A 12,150-nucleotide genomic window follows, 5' to 3' on the forward strand; every position below is an offset into this window, starting at 1 on the left:
ATCTCATGTTCTTTTAGTCCTGTTTATAAAGAAACTGTGAACCGCCCAGAGAGCTTCGGCTATTGGGTGGTATAGAAATGAAATGAAATAAATATAAATAACCAAATTTTCTTATCAAAAACAAACTAAATGAAATTCTCAGCCACCTGCAGTGGCCAAATCTAACAGGTACAGCTCTTCCCAGAATGGAGAGGACCATGTTGTATATGCCTGTCAGGTAGCTGTTAAGGATGAGCAGAGCAGCCTGTTAAAGAAGAAAGAGGTGGCAAGCCTAATTCAGCACCACAAGCAGGGCTGAATACATAAGGACTAAAAGTCAAACCCAGGTTTTTAAGAACTGAACACTCAAATCCCTCTGCTTGAATGGATGAATCTGTTAATTTTGCTTTCTCCCACATTCCATTTAAACAACCACAATGACTCTCATCCTGTTTATGAAGAAATTTGTGAAATTTCATAAGTTCTCATCAAACCAATACAGAAAGACTGTAGAATATATATCCTCGGAGACTGCCCGTTGCATCTCTCCATGAGTCAGTGCCCTGGGGCTGCCTCCTTCTGCTTCAGTCATGCTGAACTGACTGAACACTCATTCAGTCAGAGCAACACGCAGGAACACAGCGAGTAGACTCCTCTTACTCTGACACACTCTGCAAGTAAACATTTTGGGGTGGAAGAATGACATATACTTCAAATCTACGTAGTTAGGATTAGAATGATTAGCTCCTCTGCTCTCAGGTGTTCAGGAAATACTTACCTAAAATGAAAAGCAGTTCTTGGATTATTCAGAAAAGGTGTTCTACCACCACTACTCTGTTAGCAAATGACAGAAGAGTTTAACAGAACAGTGTTAAGCAGAAGATACATCAGGATCTACTGATAGATACTGGATGATTTGCAACAGAGCAGCTGATTCCCAGCTGTATAACAACAGCAACACCTAAAAGTAATTCCTGTGATCTATAGTAATTCAGATGTAGAATTGGACTTGGAAGACAGCAGCAAGGGAGAGGGCCTTCTTGGCAGTGGCCCCCCAATTTGGAATGATCTCCCCAATGAGGCCCGCCTGGCACCAACACTGTTATCTTTCTGGAGCCAGGTTGAGACCTTTCTCTTCTCTCAGGCAATTGGCAACATATGGGTTTGAACCTGTCCTGGATTGTCTTATGGTTATGGTTGATTGCTTGAGATCGGTTGCTTGAAATTGTTTTAGATATATATTGTCATGTGTATATTGTCTGTATGTGTGTGTGTGTGTGTTTCATGTAAATGGCTTTTAATCTCTGTATATTGTATTTTTAAAATGTTCTTAATCTTTGCAAAAACCCCAGAGAGCTTTGGCTATTGGGCAGTACAGCAATGTGAATAAGGATGATGATGTATCGTGGTGTATAGTTCATGGGGGAGGAGCAGTAGGTAATTGGGTCTCTCCCTGAGCCACCATTTTGTATCATCCCCATCTCCAGACACTATTTTCCACTGGCCCCAGTTGGTGGACACTGGGCTGTTTGGAAGAACAAAGTCCTGCAAGCTTGATCTCTCTTCATCACTGTAGGGTTCTACCCCATGTCAAGAGTTGCAAGGTTTGGACCTGGGACCAAAAGGGCAGCTCCTGTTTTCCTAACTAGAGAGCTTCCCGTATACTCCAGCTGTAGCTCTATTGGGCATAGCAGAAGTTCTCATTCAAGAACAAAAGATGTGCCTTATTACTTATACTGGACGAAAAAGGGGAACAAATATATGGGAAGTGAAACATATGTTCCTATCATATATTATGTTAAAAAAAACACATCATAAAATATAAGTAATGCTTCGATAAGACACCTGCAGCCCAGTTAAACCAATTCCAACATCCAAGCTGGCTCAGGGAATAACACGGCAATAGACCAATCCAGAATGCAAAAGGAGTTGCCAATTTCTTCTTTTTTTTTTACCAGCCACCATTTCTGTGCCTTTAAAAGCAGCTTGATGTACAGATGGTTAGAATTAATTAAAGGCTATTTCTGCAGATTGAGGCACAGGAGTATGCCAAGCCTCCTTTTCTGTTCCATTAACAACCCAAATCAGTATTTACCATGCTTCTGATCCCTGAAGTATTGATTCCTGTTGTGGTGTTGGTTTTTTTCTGGATTAAAATTGGAAGCACACTTTACACACACATGCATACACGCACACTTTGCTGGCTCCCAGAATAAATGGGCAGGCATCTTCTTTACAACTGCAAATAGCCCAGTTAACATTACCTCCCAGCATTTTCCTGTTTTCCCAGTTAGTCACTTGTAAGAAAAGGGCACCGGGCTTTCTGGCCAATGGTGACACCTCTGGAATGCCCCCTGCACCTATCACTTGTAACATGGACTACATCAGGGAATCTGGATTCTTCCTTACTCCTTCCATCAGGACGATGTCATGGACCAATTTGGCTTGGAGAAGGAGGGATCTATGCTGCATAGAACCTCCACACTCTAGGGAACACGTAGTATTGGGTGAATCCAACATGGTGGCTTAATTTGGATGTTTTCTTAGCACACTTCAGTCCCCTCCTGTGGGAATACTGATGTTCTTTGGCACACTGTTTGGGAATCATTGTTGTGGCTACATCTGGTTTGGAATGAGCTGATAGTTCCTACAACTGTCCACTGAGTAGGCCAAACTCACTCACAGGGCGTTAACCAGATGTGAAAACCACTTCCTCCTTACTGTAGCTAAGCTTGATAACACTGTCAAAAAAAAAAAAAAAGAGTGACTTCCTGGATGAGTCGGCCTCACACCTGAGGAGAAAAGTTTCAGCTGTTCACAGAAGTGTAAAGGGCAGTGGGGGGGGGTGTGTCAAGTTAGAAAGAAATGCTGATCAAACTAGAGACAAGAATTATCAGCTTTCGGCTGCTACTGCAGTAGACAAATATTCTGGCTCACAGTCAGTCAGTGAAAACACCCTGTCCTCTTCGAAGTCAGTTTGGGGATCGAGAAGACATGAACAGCTTATATGCTGAATGGGGGTTACTTCTCTTATGGGGAGCTTTCCAGTCCACTGAAGGAGCTGGAAAAGGTAAGCAGTTGTCATCTGCCAATATATAGGCAGGGGAAGGGGAGTGCTACCCAATCAAAAAAGTATTTCTTGATTAATCATGCAGGTTTGAGTTTATTACACGAGGAACTAATTAAGAGAGCAACCCTATGGTCCCACGGAGAGCATCCCAGGGACCATAGGATTGCTCAGAGAAACCCTTCCAAGGTTGGAGACAGTGCTCCAACTTAAGGGGGAGTTGGAGGTCTGACTCCCTTGACTCCTCACAGCCAACACTGGCTGCTCTCCGAGGTCGGAAAAGTGACCTTGGAGGGGGAGGAAAGGGGGTGTTCCAGTGAGCGGGGAGGGGATGAGACTGGAGAAGCCAGGATAAAAGATATCCTGAGCCTCCTCTAGCCTCCTTCCCTCCCCCTCTGAAGCTTCCTCGTTAGACGGGCTGAAAGGCCCGTCTAGCGAAAATTGCCAAAGATGGAGGATGGAGAGGTGAAGGTCACTTCTGCTGCTCCTCCCGCCCTGCCAGCTTCAGCCTGACAGGGCACTGGAATCTCGGAAGCTTCCAAGTTCGGAGGCTTCTGAGCATTTGCACAGGAGTAAAAATAATGGTCCTGAAGCAAAGAGCATTGTTGTGTTTTTCCAGATTATGTGTGCATGCATCAGTGTGTCATAGCTGGCATCCTCTTAGAAGAGGTGTTCCAAGCAGTCAGAAGGGAAACAAGGAATGCTTCTTTTGAGATGCTGTTGTCCATCTGCAGTTTTTAAATGTGATTAACTCCCTTTCTGATAAGACTCTCTCAGAGCCAATAGAGCATCTCTGCAATCCTCAGGAAAGCTAAATATCCCCCAGCCTCAACCTTGGTCTAGGGAGGGCTAAAATATCACAGAAGTCAAAGCTTTTCGTATACATCCTCCCCACCTCAATAAACCTGTCTCATGGCACTGTATCCTCAACCAATCCCCAGGAAAGAATTCGCTTTTCTACACGGGGCATTTATTATGCGCTCATCATTCCTTAGTCACGGTTCTTTATGGTTTCTTTAGACAATGATATGACCCTCCAGTTTCACTTCTGTTTTTTAAGTGCACTTTTCCAGGTTTATTTTAGAGTGTGAAGAATGGATTATTATTTCTGGAAGCGAAAGAAAATGTATTTTCCTAGTTGTGTAATCACATTATTCTGCTGTAGCACAGCACCGCCTAGACACTGTGTCGTGGAAAAGCAGAAAAGGCAAGGTCTTTGTGTATAGCTTGCATCTCAATTCTGCGACAAAACCAAAAGTAGATGCAGGGGATTAACAGCCTTGTGTAGGAAGCTCAATGAATAGCAAGGCAAAAATAATCTGTAACAACATGTACCATCGACAAAAGCCAAAGTTAAGGAAAATGTATACCGCTGAACATTATACACCTGGATACGATGTTATAACAATATAGCAATGACAAATATATCAATATAAAAAAATAAAATCTGGATGTATAAAACCTAAAAATTATAACACAATAGGCCAAACACATTTAGATAGCAGTCTTCATCAGTGGCTTAAAAGAAATACAAAACAGAAGCATAACATGTCAAACTTCACATTGACAAAGTATCAAACAGATAATGGTTTAGAAAGGCAACTGATACTCGCCAACTGGCCTAAATCAATCTTTGATTTGGAGGGCTGAATAAATCCATCCATGCAACTTAAAAGTGTGATCATCCTGAATACTATATTGTTATAACGTTTGTATTCATGCGTATTAAAGAATACTGTTTGGAGGTGTACACTTCCACATCATACCATAAGGCAGGGGCAGGCAAACTGTGACCTCTAGATCTTGTATGACTACACTTCCCATCTGCGGTGCTGGCAGGAAAAATTGATGAAATGGCTACTGACTACTCTGAACTATTTGCCATTCACCAGCCATAACAATTGTGCGCATTTGCATTGTACAAATGTATAACCTGAATGAGTTATGGCAGCTGTCCCCAACCTGGTACCCTCCAAATGTGTTGGACTACAACTCCCAGCATGTCCCAGCCAACCATGCTGGTTGGGGTATGCTGGGCATTGTAGTCCAACACATCGAGGGCATCTGGTTGGGGAAGCCTGGCCTATGGTGTCCCCCCCCCTGCCCCACTTCTCCAGGGTACTAGCAGGCTGTGGCTTCTGCAGGTCTGCTGAACTGAAAGAATTAACCACACACCTCAGCCACAGATCGTGAAAAGAAAGGATGATTATTAAATGAAAAACGCTCCATGAGCAGTTCACTTGCACTTTCTCTTAAAGCCAGACACGTTTCTGTTAAGACTTGAAATAGTTCTTTGAAGCATCCGGTAGATGGAATCTCGTTTTTTCTGTTCTTAAAACTTGCAGGCTTTTAACACACTGATCTTCCCTTCAACCCCCCAGCCCTGAAACTGCCATGGTAAAGGGCAATTTAATCAAATTACTCACAAGAGACTCATACCACAATTGTGGGAACAAACCTCACACTGATTTCAAGATAATCTATGAAAGGCAGTTACTGTTTTTAATTCTTGTGCTGTAGTTGTTGACTGTGCTAGTGAACCTCCCAGAGAGCTTCGGCTATTGCGCATTATAGAAATCAATCATCAATCAGTCATAAATATTAGTGGGCCAGGGGGTAAGGAGGTTTAGCTTCTCTTGGTTTTGTGGACTTCAACCCCAGTAATATGTCTTGAGGGAGAGATATGGAACTTAATCTGTACATAAGAACATCAGAACAGCGAGCCCCGCTGGATCAGACCAAGGATCCATTTAGTCCAGCATTCTGTCCACACAGTGTCAGGGTGGACACTGAGCCCATAGAATCCCAGAGTAGTTCTGATTCTGAGGAAGAGGAGTCGCTCCTGGGAGAGGAGCGTGCTCCTCTTTCCCAGGGCCAACAGCTGACGGAGATTCCTCCCACCAGCATTTCTAGCTTAGATAGCAGTCCTGGGAGTGACAGAGCGTGGGAAGCAGACTTGATGGACGCGTGACGCCGACGCAGAGAGCGGCGCCAAATGGAGGGCGCAGAAAGGAGGCGTAGTGCCCGGTTGGCGCGCAAACAATGGCTGCGCCCAGAGGATCCAAGGGAAAAGGGGAGGGACTCTCCTTAGTCCTTAAGTTCAGGGGTCTGCCAGTAATTCCCTTTCAAACGGGGACCAACTATTCCAACTTAGGGCATAGATACTCTGCTGGTCAGATTTAGTTGCTAACAGTAGAGTTGTTAAGTTGTAAAAGAGGAATAAAGCTTTGAAAAGAATCCATTTGTCTGTGTCTGGACTTGGCTACTGGATTAGACTGAGAGAGGCCTCCAAGGAGCCCTTGACACACAGTGGCCAACCAGCTGTCGACCAGGAACCCACAAGCAGGACATGAGTGCAACAGCACCCTTCTGCCCATGTTCCCCAGCAACTGGTGTACACAGGCCCACTGCCTCTGGTCCTGGAGGTTGCACATAGCCATCAAGCTTAGTAGCCATTGACAGCCTTCTCCTCCAGGAATTTGTCTAACCCCTTTTAAAGCCATCCAAATTGGTGGCCATCACTACATGCTGGGTAGCAAATCCCATACTTTGGTTATACGCTGTGTGAAGAAGTCCTTCTTTCCTTTAATCTGTCCTGAATCTCCCACCAATCACCTTCATGGGATGAACCCTTTGGGTTATAGCATTTTGAGAGAGGGAGAAAAAAGTCTCCCTATCCACATTTTCCATACCATGTGTAATTTGGTAGACCTCTTGTCATGTCTCCCCTCACCCTCCTTTTTTCAAGCTAAACAATCCCAGCAGGTGTAACCTTCCCTCATAGGGGAGATGCTCCAGCCCCTTGATCATTTTAGTTGCCCTTTTCTGTGCTTTTTCCAGCTGTACAGTATCCTTTTTTTAGGTGTGGTGTACACAGTACTCCAAGTGTGGTCACACCATAGATGTGTATAAAGGCAGTACGATCTTGGCCATTTTATTCTCAGTTCCCATAGCAGCTTAGAAAGGGTGCTTTGTGGTGGCAAAACCGCCAGAGGGAAAAGGGTCAAGAAACCCCCTTTCTTGGCCATTTTCAGTTTAGTCTGCAGCCTCCAGGGCTGGATTTCTTTCAAATGAAAAGTGGAGGGGAGATCCTACTAATGACTGAATGGGAGGAACTGAGTGGAGGAGGTGCCTATTCCCACACAATCCTGCCCAGCTGTTAAGATTGTCCTCTGAGGCCCCCTGCAAGTCCTGAAGTGAGCTGGGTTATGACAGGAAGGAAAACTTCCAGTGTTGTGGCACCCGATCTATGGAGTCCTCTCGCCTGTGAGGCTTGCCTGCCTTCAGTTTTCCTCCAGGATCAGACACGTTATGCCTCTGAATGCCAGTGGCTGGGGAGCAACAGCAGGAGACGCCCATTGTGCCCATCTCGTTGTTGTGGACTTCCCCCATGGCATCTGGTTGGCCACTAGGGATGGGCGAGAAATGTGTTTGCTTCAAATTTCAGTGTGTCCTTACCATGGTCACACTTCTGAAACATGGAAACATGACCTGGAACGCACTTTGTGCCGCCAAAAACTGTACATTTCTGAAACTTTTGCAATGCAGTTTGCAAAAAGAACGGTGTGCATTTCAAAAAACCACAGAAAGATGAGTACATTTCAAAACTGTACTGTTATCAATGCTTTTTAACGGTTACATGGGTACAGTAATTAGGGCACCTGGTCTGCAACGCAGCACCCATGGGTGCCAGTGCGTCCACCAGGACCTCCAACAACACCCACGAAGCTTTCCACTCCTTGCCCCCTTTAAAAAAACATTTTTCAAAAAAAACCTTGAAAAACCATAGGGCACCAGGTTCCCCTTTGTGGTCCCAAACCACTGATCAGCTGTTCAGTAGGCAGGAAGAGAAGGAAAGAGTTGCTTCCTGGCCCCACTCAATCTTCTTCTGCCCACACAGAGACCTTTCCCTTTTGCTCTCTCTCTGGGCATTTCTACACCAGCCTAAAATCCCACATTTAAAGCAGGGCTCTCTGCTTCCATTTTAAATGCAGGATCACCACGGACTCCCTTGACATACGCTTCCTCCCCCACACACACACCTTTCCCCTCCTTTCCCCCCTTATCTGAGTCTTCCATATGTTTCATTATACAGCCGCTAGATGCCGCTGCAGTCTAGTGCCTCTTATTGCGGGTTTTCCTCTTTTCACGAGGGAGCTCAGGAAGAACTCGAGCATGGTAATTTGATAGCTCATTATCTCTGATCTTTTTTAAAATGGTATAAAGGTCATTTAGTGCGGGAGACACCCTGGATGTTGACGAGATCATCCAAAGGACCCACAAACCTCTGTGAGTAACTAATCTGGATAGCAGGATAAAAGCTCCTTGTGGAGAAGCCCTCTTACTCTTTCTCCACTTCCAGCCTCTAGCCTCGCTATTTCTCTCTACCGCTATCTTTACATCAGTGTTTCTTTCCTCTCCTAGCCTCTAGCCTCGCTCTTTCTCTCACTCTTTCCCCCTTCCTCTCAGCCGATAACCTTGCTCTTTTTCTCTTCTTTCCCAACCCCTTCTTTCATTCTTCACACACACACACACACACACACACACACACAGAGCACCTTCCCAGGTGGGGGGTCTGAAAGCAGAGGAGGACATAGGAGCAGCAGATGGGGAATGGAGTGGCTGCATCTTGGGTTGAGGTAGGGAAAACTTTTTCTTTCCTTTTGGGGCTGGGGGAAAGCAGGGGGAACAGGATGGGCCGAGCAACCCTATGTAGGTCTACTCATAAGTAATCCCCATTGTGTTCTATGCAAGCATGCATAGGATTGCAACCTGAATGGGTATTTTGTTGTGATTCTGTGGGGTCAAATAAGTGGATTGGCTTTGGAGTTCAGACCCTTCCTCTGCTTGTGTCAAAAAGGTTGGACATGACAAGACCTGCAACAAGATGTTGCAGCATGGAATGCTCCTGTTCAGTGTTCCAGCTAGCTAGCCAGCCATCTCACCGTTCAGGATACTCCATTCCATCCCCCCTCCCAACAGTCAGCATTCCATGCCCACTGAGTAGGCACAGTCCTCCTTGGGTGTTCTGAAGTTCACCCTCTTTAGGGTTTCTTTGTACTTCTGCAGCCTTGGTGGGTTGCCCCGAGCCTGCTAATACCTCCCTCTTGTGCATGGATGGTGCTGTTTTGGCTACATAAGGATCTGCACTCAGAGAATGAGTTTGCTATTTGTATATGAAATAGCCAGAGGCAGCGTCCCTCTAAATCCCAGATGCTGTGGACAACCATCATGGGGCCTTGCTTACAAGCATCTAGAGGTGTCTGAGGGATCCATTGGACCTGATCCAGCAGGGTGCTTTGGGCTTCTGATGCTGAAACCAGGCAGTGTTGATGCTTACACACCTCCTTTCCCTTTGCAGGAGAATGCCCCACTCCCCATACAATTTACTTGGCGGAATATTTTGCTGAGTGGTATGCCATGGGCACACGTATGCGTTACATATGTGAAAAAGGCTACGATAGGGTTCCAGGAATAAGCAACTATGTTCAGTGTGAGAATAAGTCTGGCCATGCTGAGTGGACCTATCGTCATCCCCCGACTTGCAAAGGTAAGAAATGACATTTCTCGGAGACTGTGGATTTTTGTGCTCTGTTGACCTTTTGAAGGTGGCATATCTGGAAAATTGTAACCTTTGGGGTTTGTTTGTTTTTTAATGTGTAATTTCTGTAAATTGCCTTTAATTTTACTACTTGGAGTCTTTTACAGTGTCTAGTGTTACACATATAAGGAGCTCAGACAAAGCACCCTTCCCCTGGAGGCATACAGATCCCAGTAGCAGGCCAACCTGCCAGGAATACAGCAACAACAACAACAATCAGGAATTAAGAAAAGAGGAGACCTCAACATTGCGTTTGGAGCAACTGATGAAAGGGCAATATGTTTTGAGTTAGAGAACTTTTCTTCAGGGACAACTGAATTAACTTCATAAAAAGACAGCTCTGGTTGTCAGGACACTACCCCAACAGATCCAAAATTCACTCTTCTACACATCCTGTCCTTTTTTGTATCTGGCCGCCCTATGTGAAAAGATCTCTTTTTTTTTAATTATTGCTCGTTGCAGTGTGAGGAGCAGCATGAGGGCATTTTCATAGGGATCACGGGTCAAACCTCCCCACCTCACATGCTGCAGTCCTGACAAAATTGGAGGGAGTGGGCACTCTTACTGCTCAACAAAGAAAAAACATCGATTTAACTGCCAGCAACACATATAACATCATGCATAGTTAGGCCCTGAGAAAGTATCACTCTAGCACATCACACTTCACTAGACAGCACGTAAGTTTGCCTTAGCTATCGTGTGAGCTTAATTGTGGTTAGGCCTAGTGTTATCAGGAAAATCCAGGTTTCTTTGTGCTGAGTTGATAATACTGGCCTTAACTGCAGAGTTTCATGTTACAGACAATTGTCTCCTTATGTTTATGACTCACAAACCTAGTGTGGAAGCCAGAGCTAATGGGCTCAAATGGTCCAGAGGAGGGACAGGAGTGCAGCAGCACCCTCCCGCCCACATTCCCCAGCAACTGGTGTACATAGGCTCACTGCCTCTGATACTAGAGTTAGCATGTAGCCATCAAGCCTAGTAGCCACTGATAGCCTTCTCCTCCAGGAATTTATTTAAACCCCTTTCAAAGCCATCCAAATTGGTGGCCATCACCACATCTTGTGGAAGTGAGTTCCATAGTTTAACTATGCGCTGTGTGAAGAAGTACCTCCTTTTATCTGTCTGGAATCTCCCACCAACCAACTTCATGGAATGGCCCCAGGTACTAGTATTATGGGAGAGGGAACTGTCTCCCTATCCACATTCTCCACACTGTGCATAATTTTGTACACCACTGGATCCTACAGACAAGCCAGAGCTGCCCTGAATTGAACAGATCTAGAGCTCTTCTATCTCCTTTAGCGTATCTGTTTTTCTTACTTATGCTTCCGCACAGTTCTTCCTACGTTGACCCGTCCCCCTTCAGAACAGCCTCCAACAGAAAAATGGGATGATGGTTCTGACAGCCCCCAAACCACAGCCCAGCCAGTTCTGAAAGGTAAAAACTACTTTTCATCAACGTAACATCCTGTATGTGCACGGCGATCTTATTCTCAGAATGTGGATCTTTATGTGGCCAAAATGCTACTATCCATGCACAAGAGGGAGGCATCAGCAGGCTTGGGGATACCATCATGGTTTGCAAACGTACAAAAAATCTTGGGGCGGGGGGAACTAAGGGAGAGGGAAGAAACCCCCAAACAGCACAATGTGAACTGAGAATGCTGATTAACTTGTTGGGGGAGCGAGGGAATAGGAAAACCAGGGAAGAGAGGGGGGATGGAAGGGACTATTCTGGAAAAGGGCATGGCTGGCTGGTGCGCTGATCAGGAGCATTCCACACTTCAACAGTTGCAGGTCCCACTTCTCTCTCTCTCTCTCTCTCTCTCTCTCTCGGAACTGAGGTGTGATGTAATTTACCTGAGCCCTCAACTAGGTTTGCAGCATGTGTACATTTATTAGTTTCAATAATAAATTTCAATAGTTTCAAAGCTATTAAACCATCATGGCTTTCCCTAAGAAATCCTGGGCCCTGTTTCCACGACAATGGAAGGAGAAGGGAGGAGTGGCTCACCCGCATTTTTGTAGGAGCTGCGTTTGGGCCGGGCAGGGCTCCACAAGGGTGTACATCGCACCATTCTAAGTGGCTTCACATAACTTACTTCTGGGTGGGGTGGTGGTGGAGTGAACATCACCAGAGCTGCAGGGGCTGCTCAACCAATAAGAGAGGCTTCCCCTCCCGCAAGCACCATAAGGAAAATGAAGTACTTACTTCCCCTTGTACACATTTGTGAGACAAGCCTCCCAATGAGCCCCAAGCCTCGTTGAACACAATGGGAGTTACTTCTGAGTAGACACTATTTGGTTTGTGCTGGGAAACACAGGGACAGGAGACAGGAAACACCCCTTGACCGGGGTCACGGTGAAAGGCACACCCCTGGGCAGGGCTAGCATACCCGACCTAAATGCGGGGGTTGGGGTGTACAACAACTATACCGGGGAGAATCTGACTTGAGGAAAAGAATCGGACTTTAAGCAGCCTCAGGAAATCCGGGTTTTC

At 45.6% G+C, this 12,150-nt stretch overlaps 1 protein-coding gene across 9 annotated transcripts in view; it reads left to right on the forward strand.

Moving 5' to 3' along the window:
• The first annotated feature begins 2,892 nt into the window (after positions 1 to 2,892).
• The window catches only part of LOC146339320 (interleukin-2 receptor subunit alpha-like), a 93,470-nt gene continuing 84,212 nt past the window's right edge, over positions 2,893 to 12,150 (forward strand). For all 9 annotated transcript variants that reach the window (XM_084809052.1, XM_084809054.1, XM_084809057.1 and 6 more), the window contains exons 1-3: positions 2,893 to 3,049; positions 9,408 to 9,596; positions 10,987 to 11,088. In XM_084809052.1, coding sequence (XP_084665178.1) covers positions 2,974 to 3,049; positions 9,408 to 9,596; positions 10,987 to 11,088 — 367 coding nt within the window. In that variant the 5' untranslated portion in view covers positions 2,893 to 2,973. The remainder of the gene's footprint in view (positions 3,050 to 9,407; positions 9,597 to 10,986; positions 11,089 to 12,150) is intronic.

The sequence above is a fragment of the Heloderma suspectum genome, chromosome 7 (genome assembly GCF_057233095.1).
Source record: "Heloderma suspectum isolate Gila_16-S chromosome 7, 16-S_ref, whole genome shotgun sequence".
NCBI lineage: Eukaryota > Metazoa > Chordata > Lepidosauria > Squamata > Helodermatidae > Heloderma > Heloderma suspectum.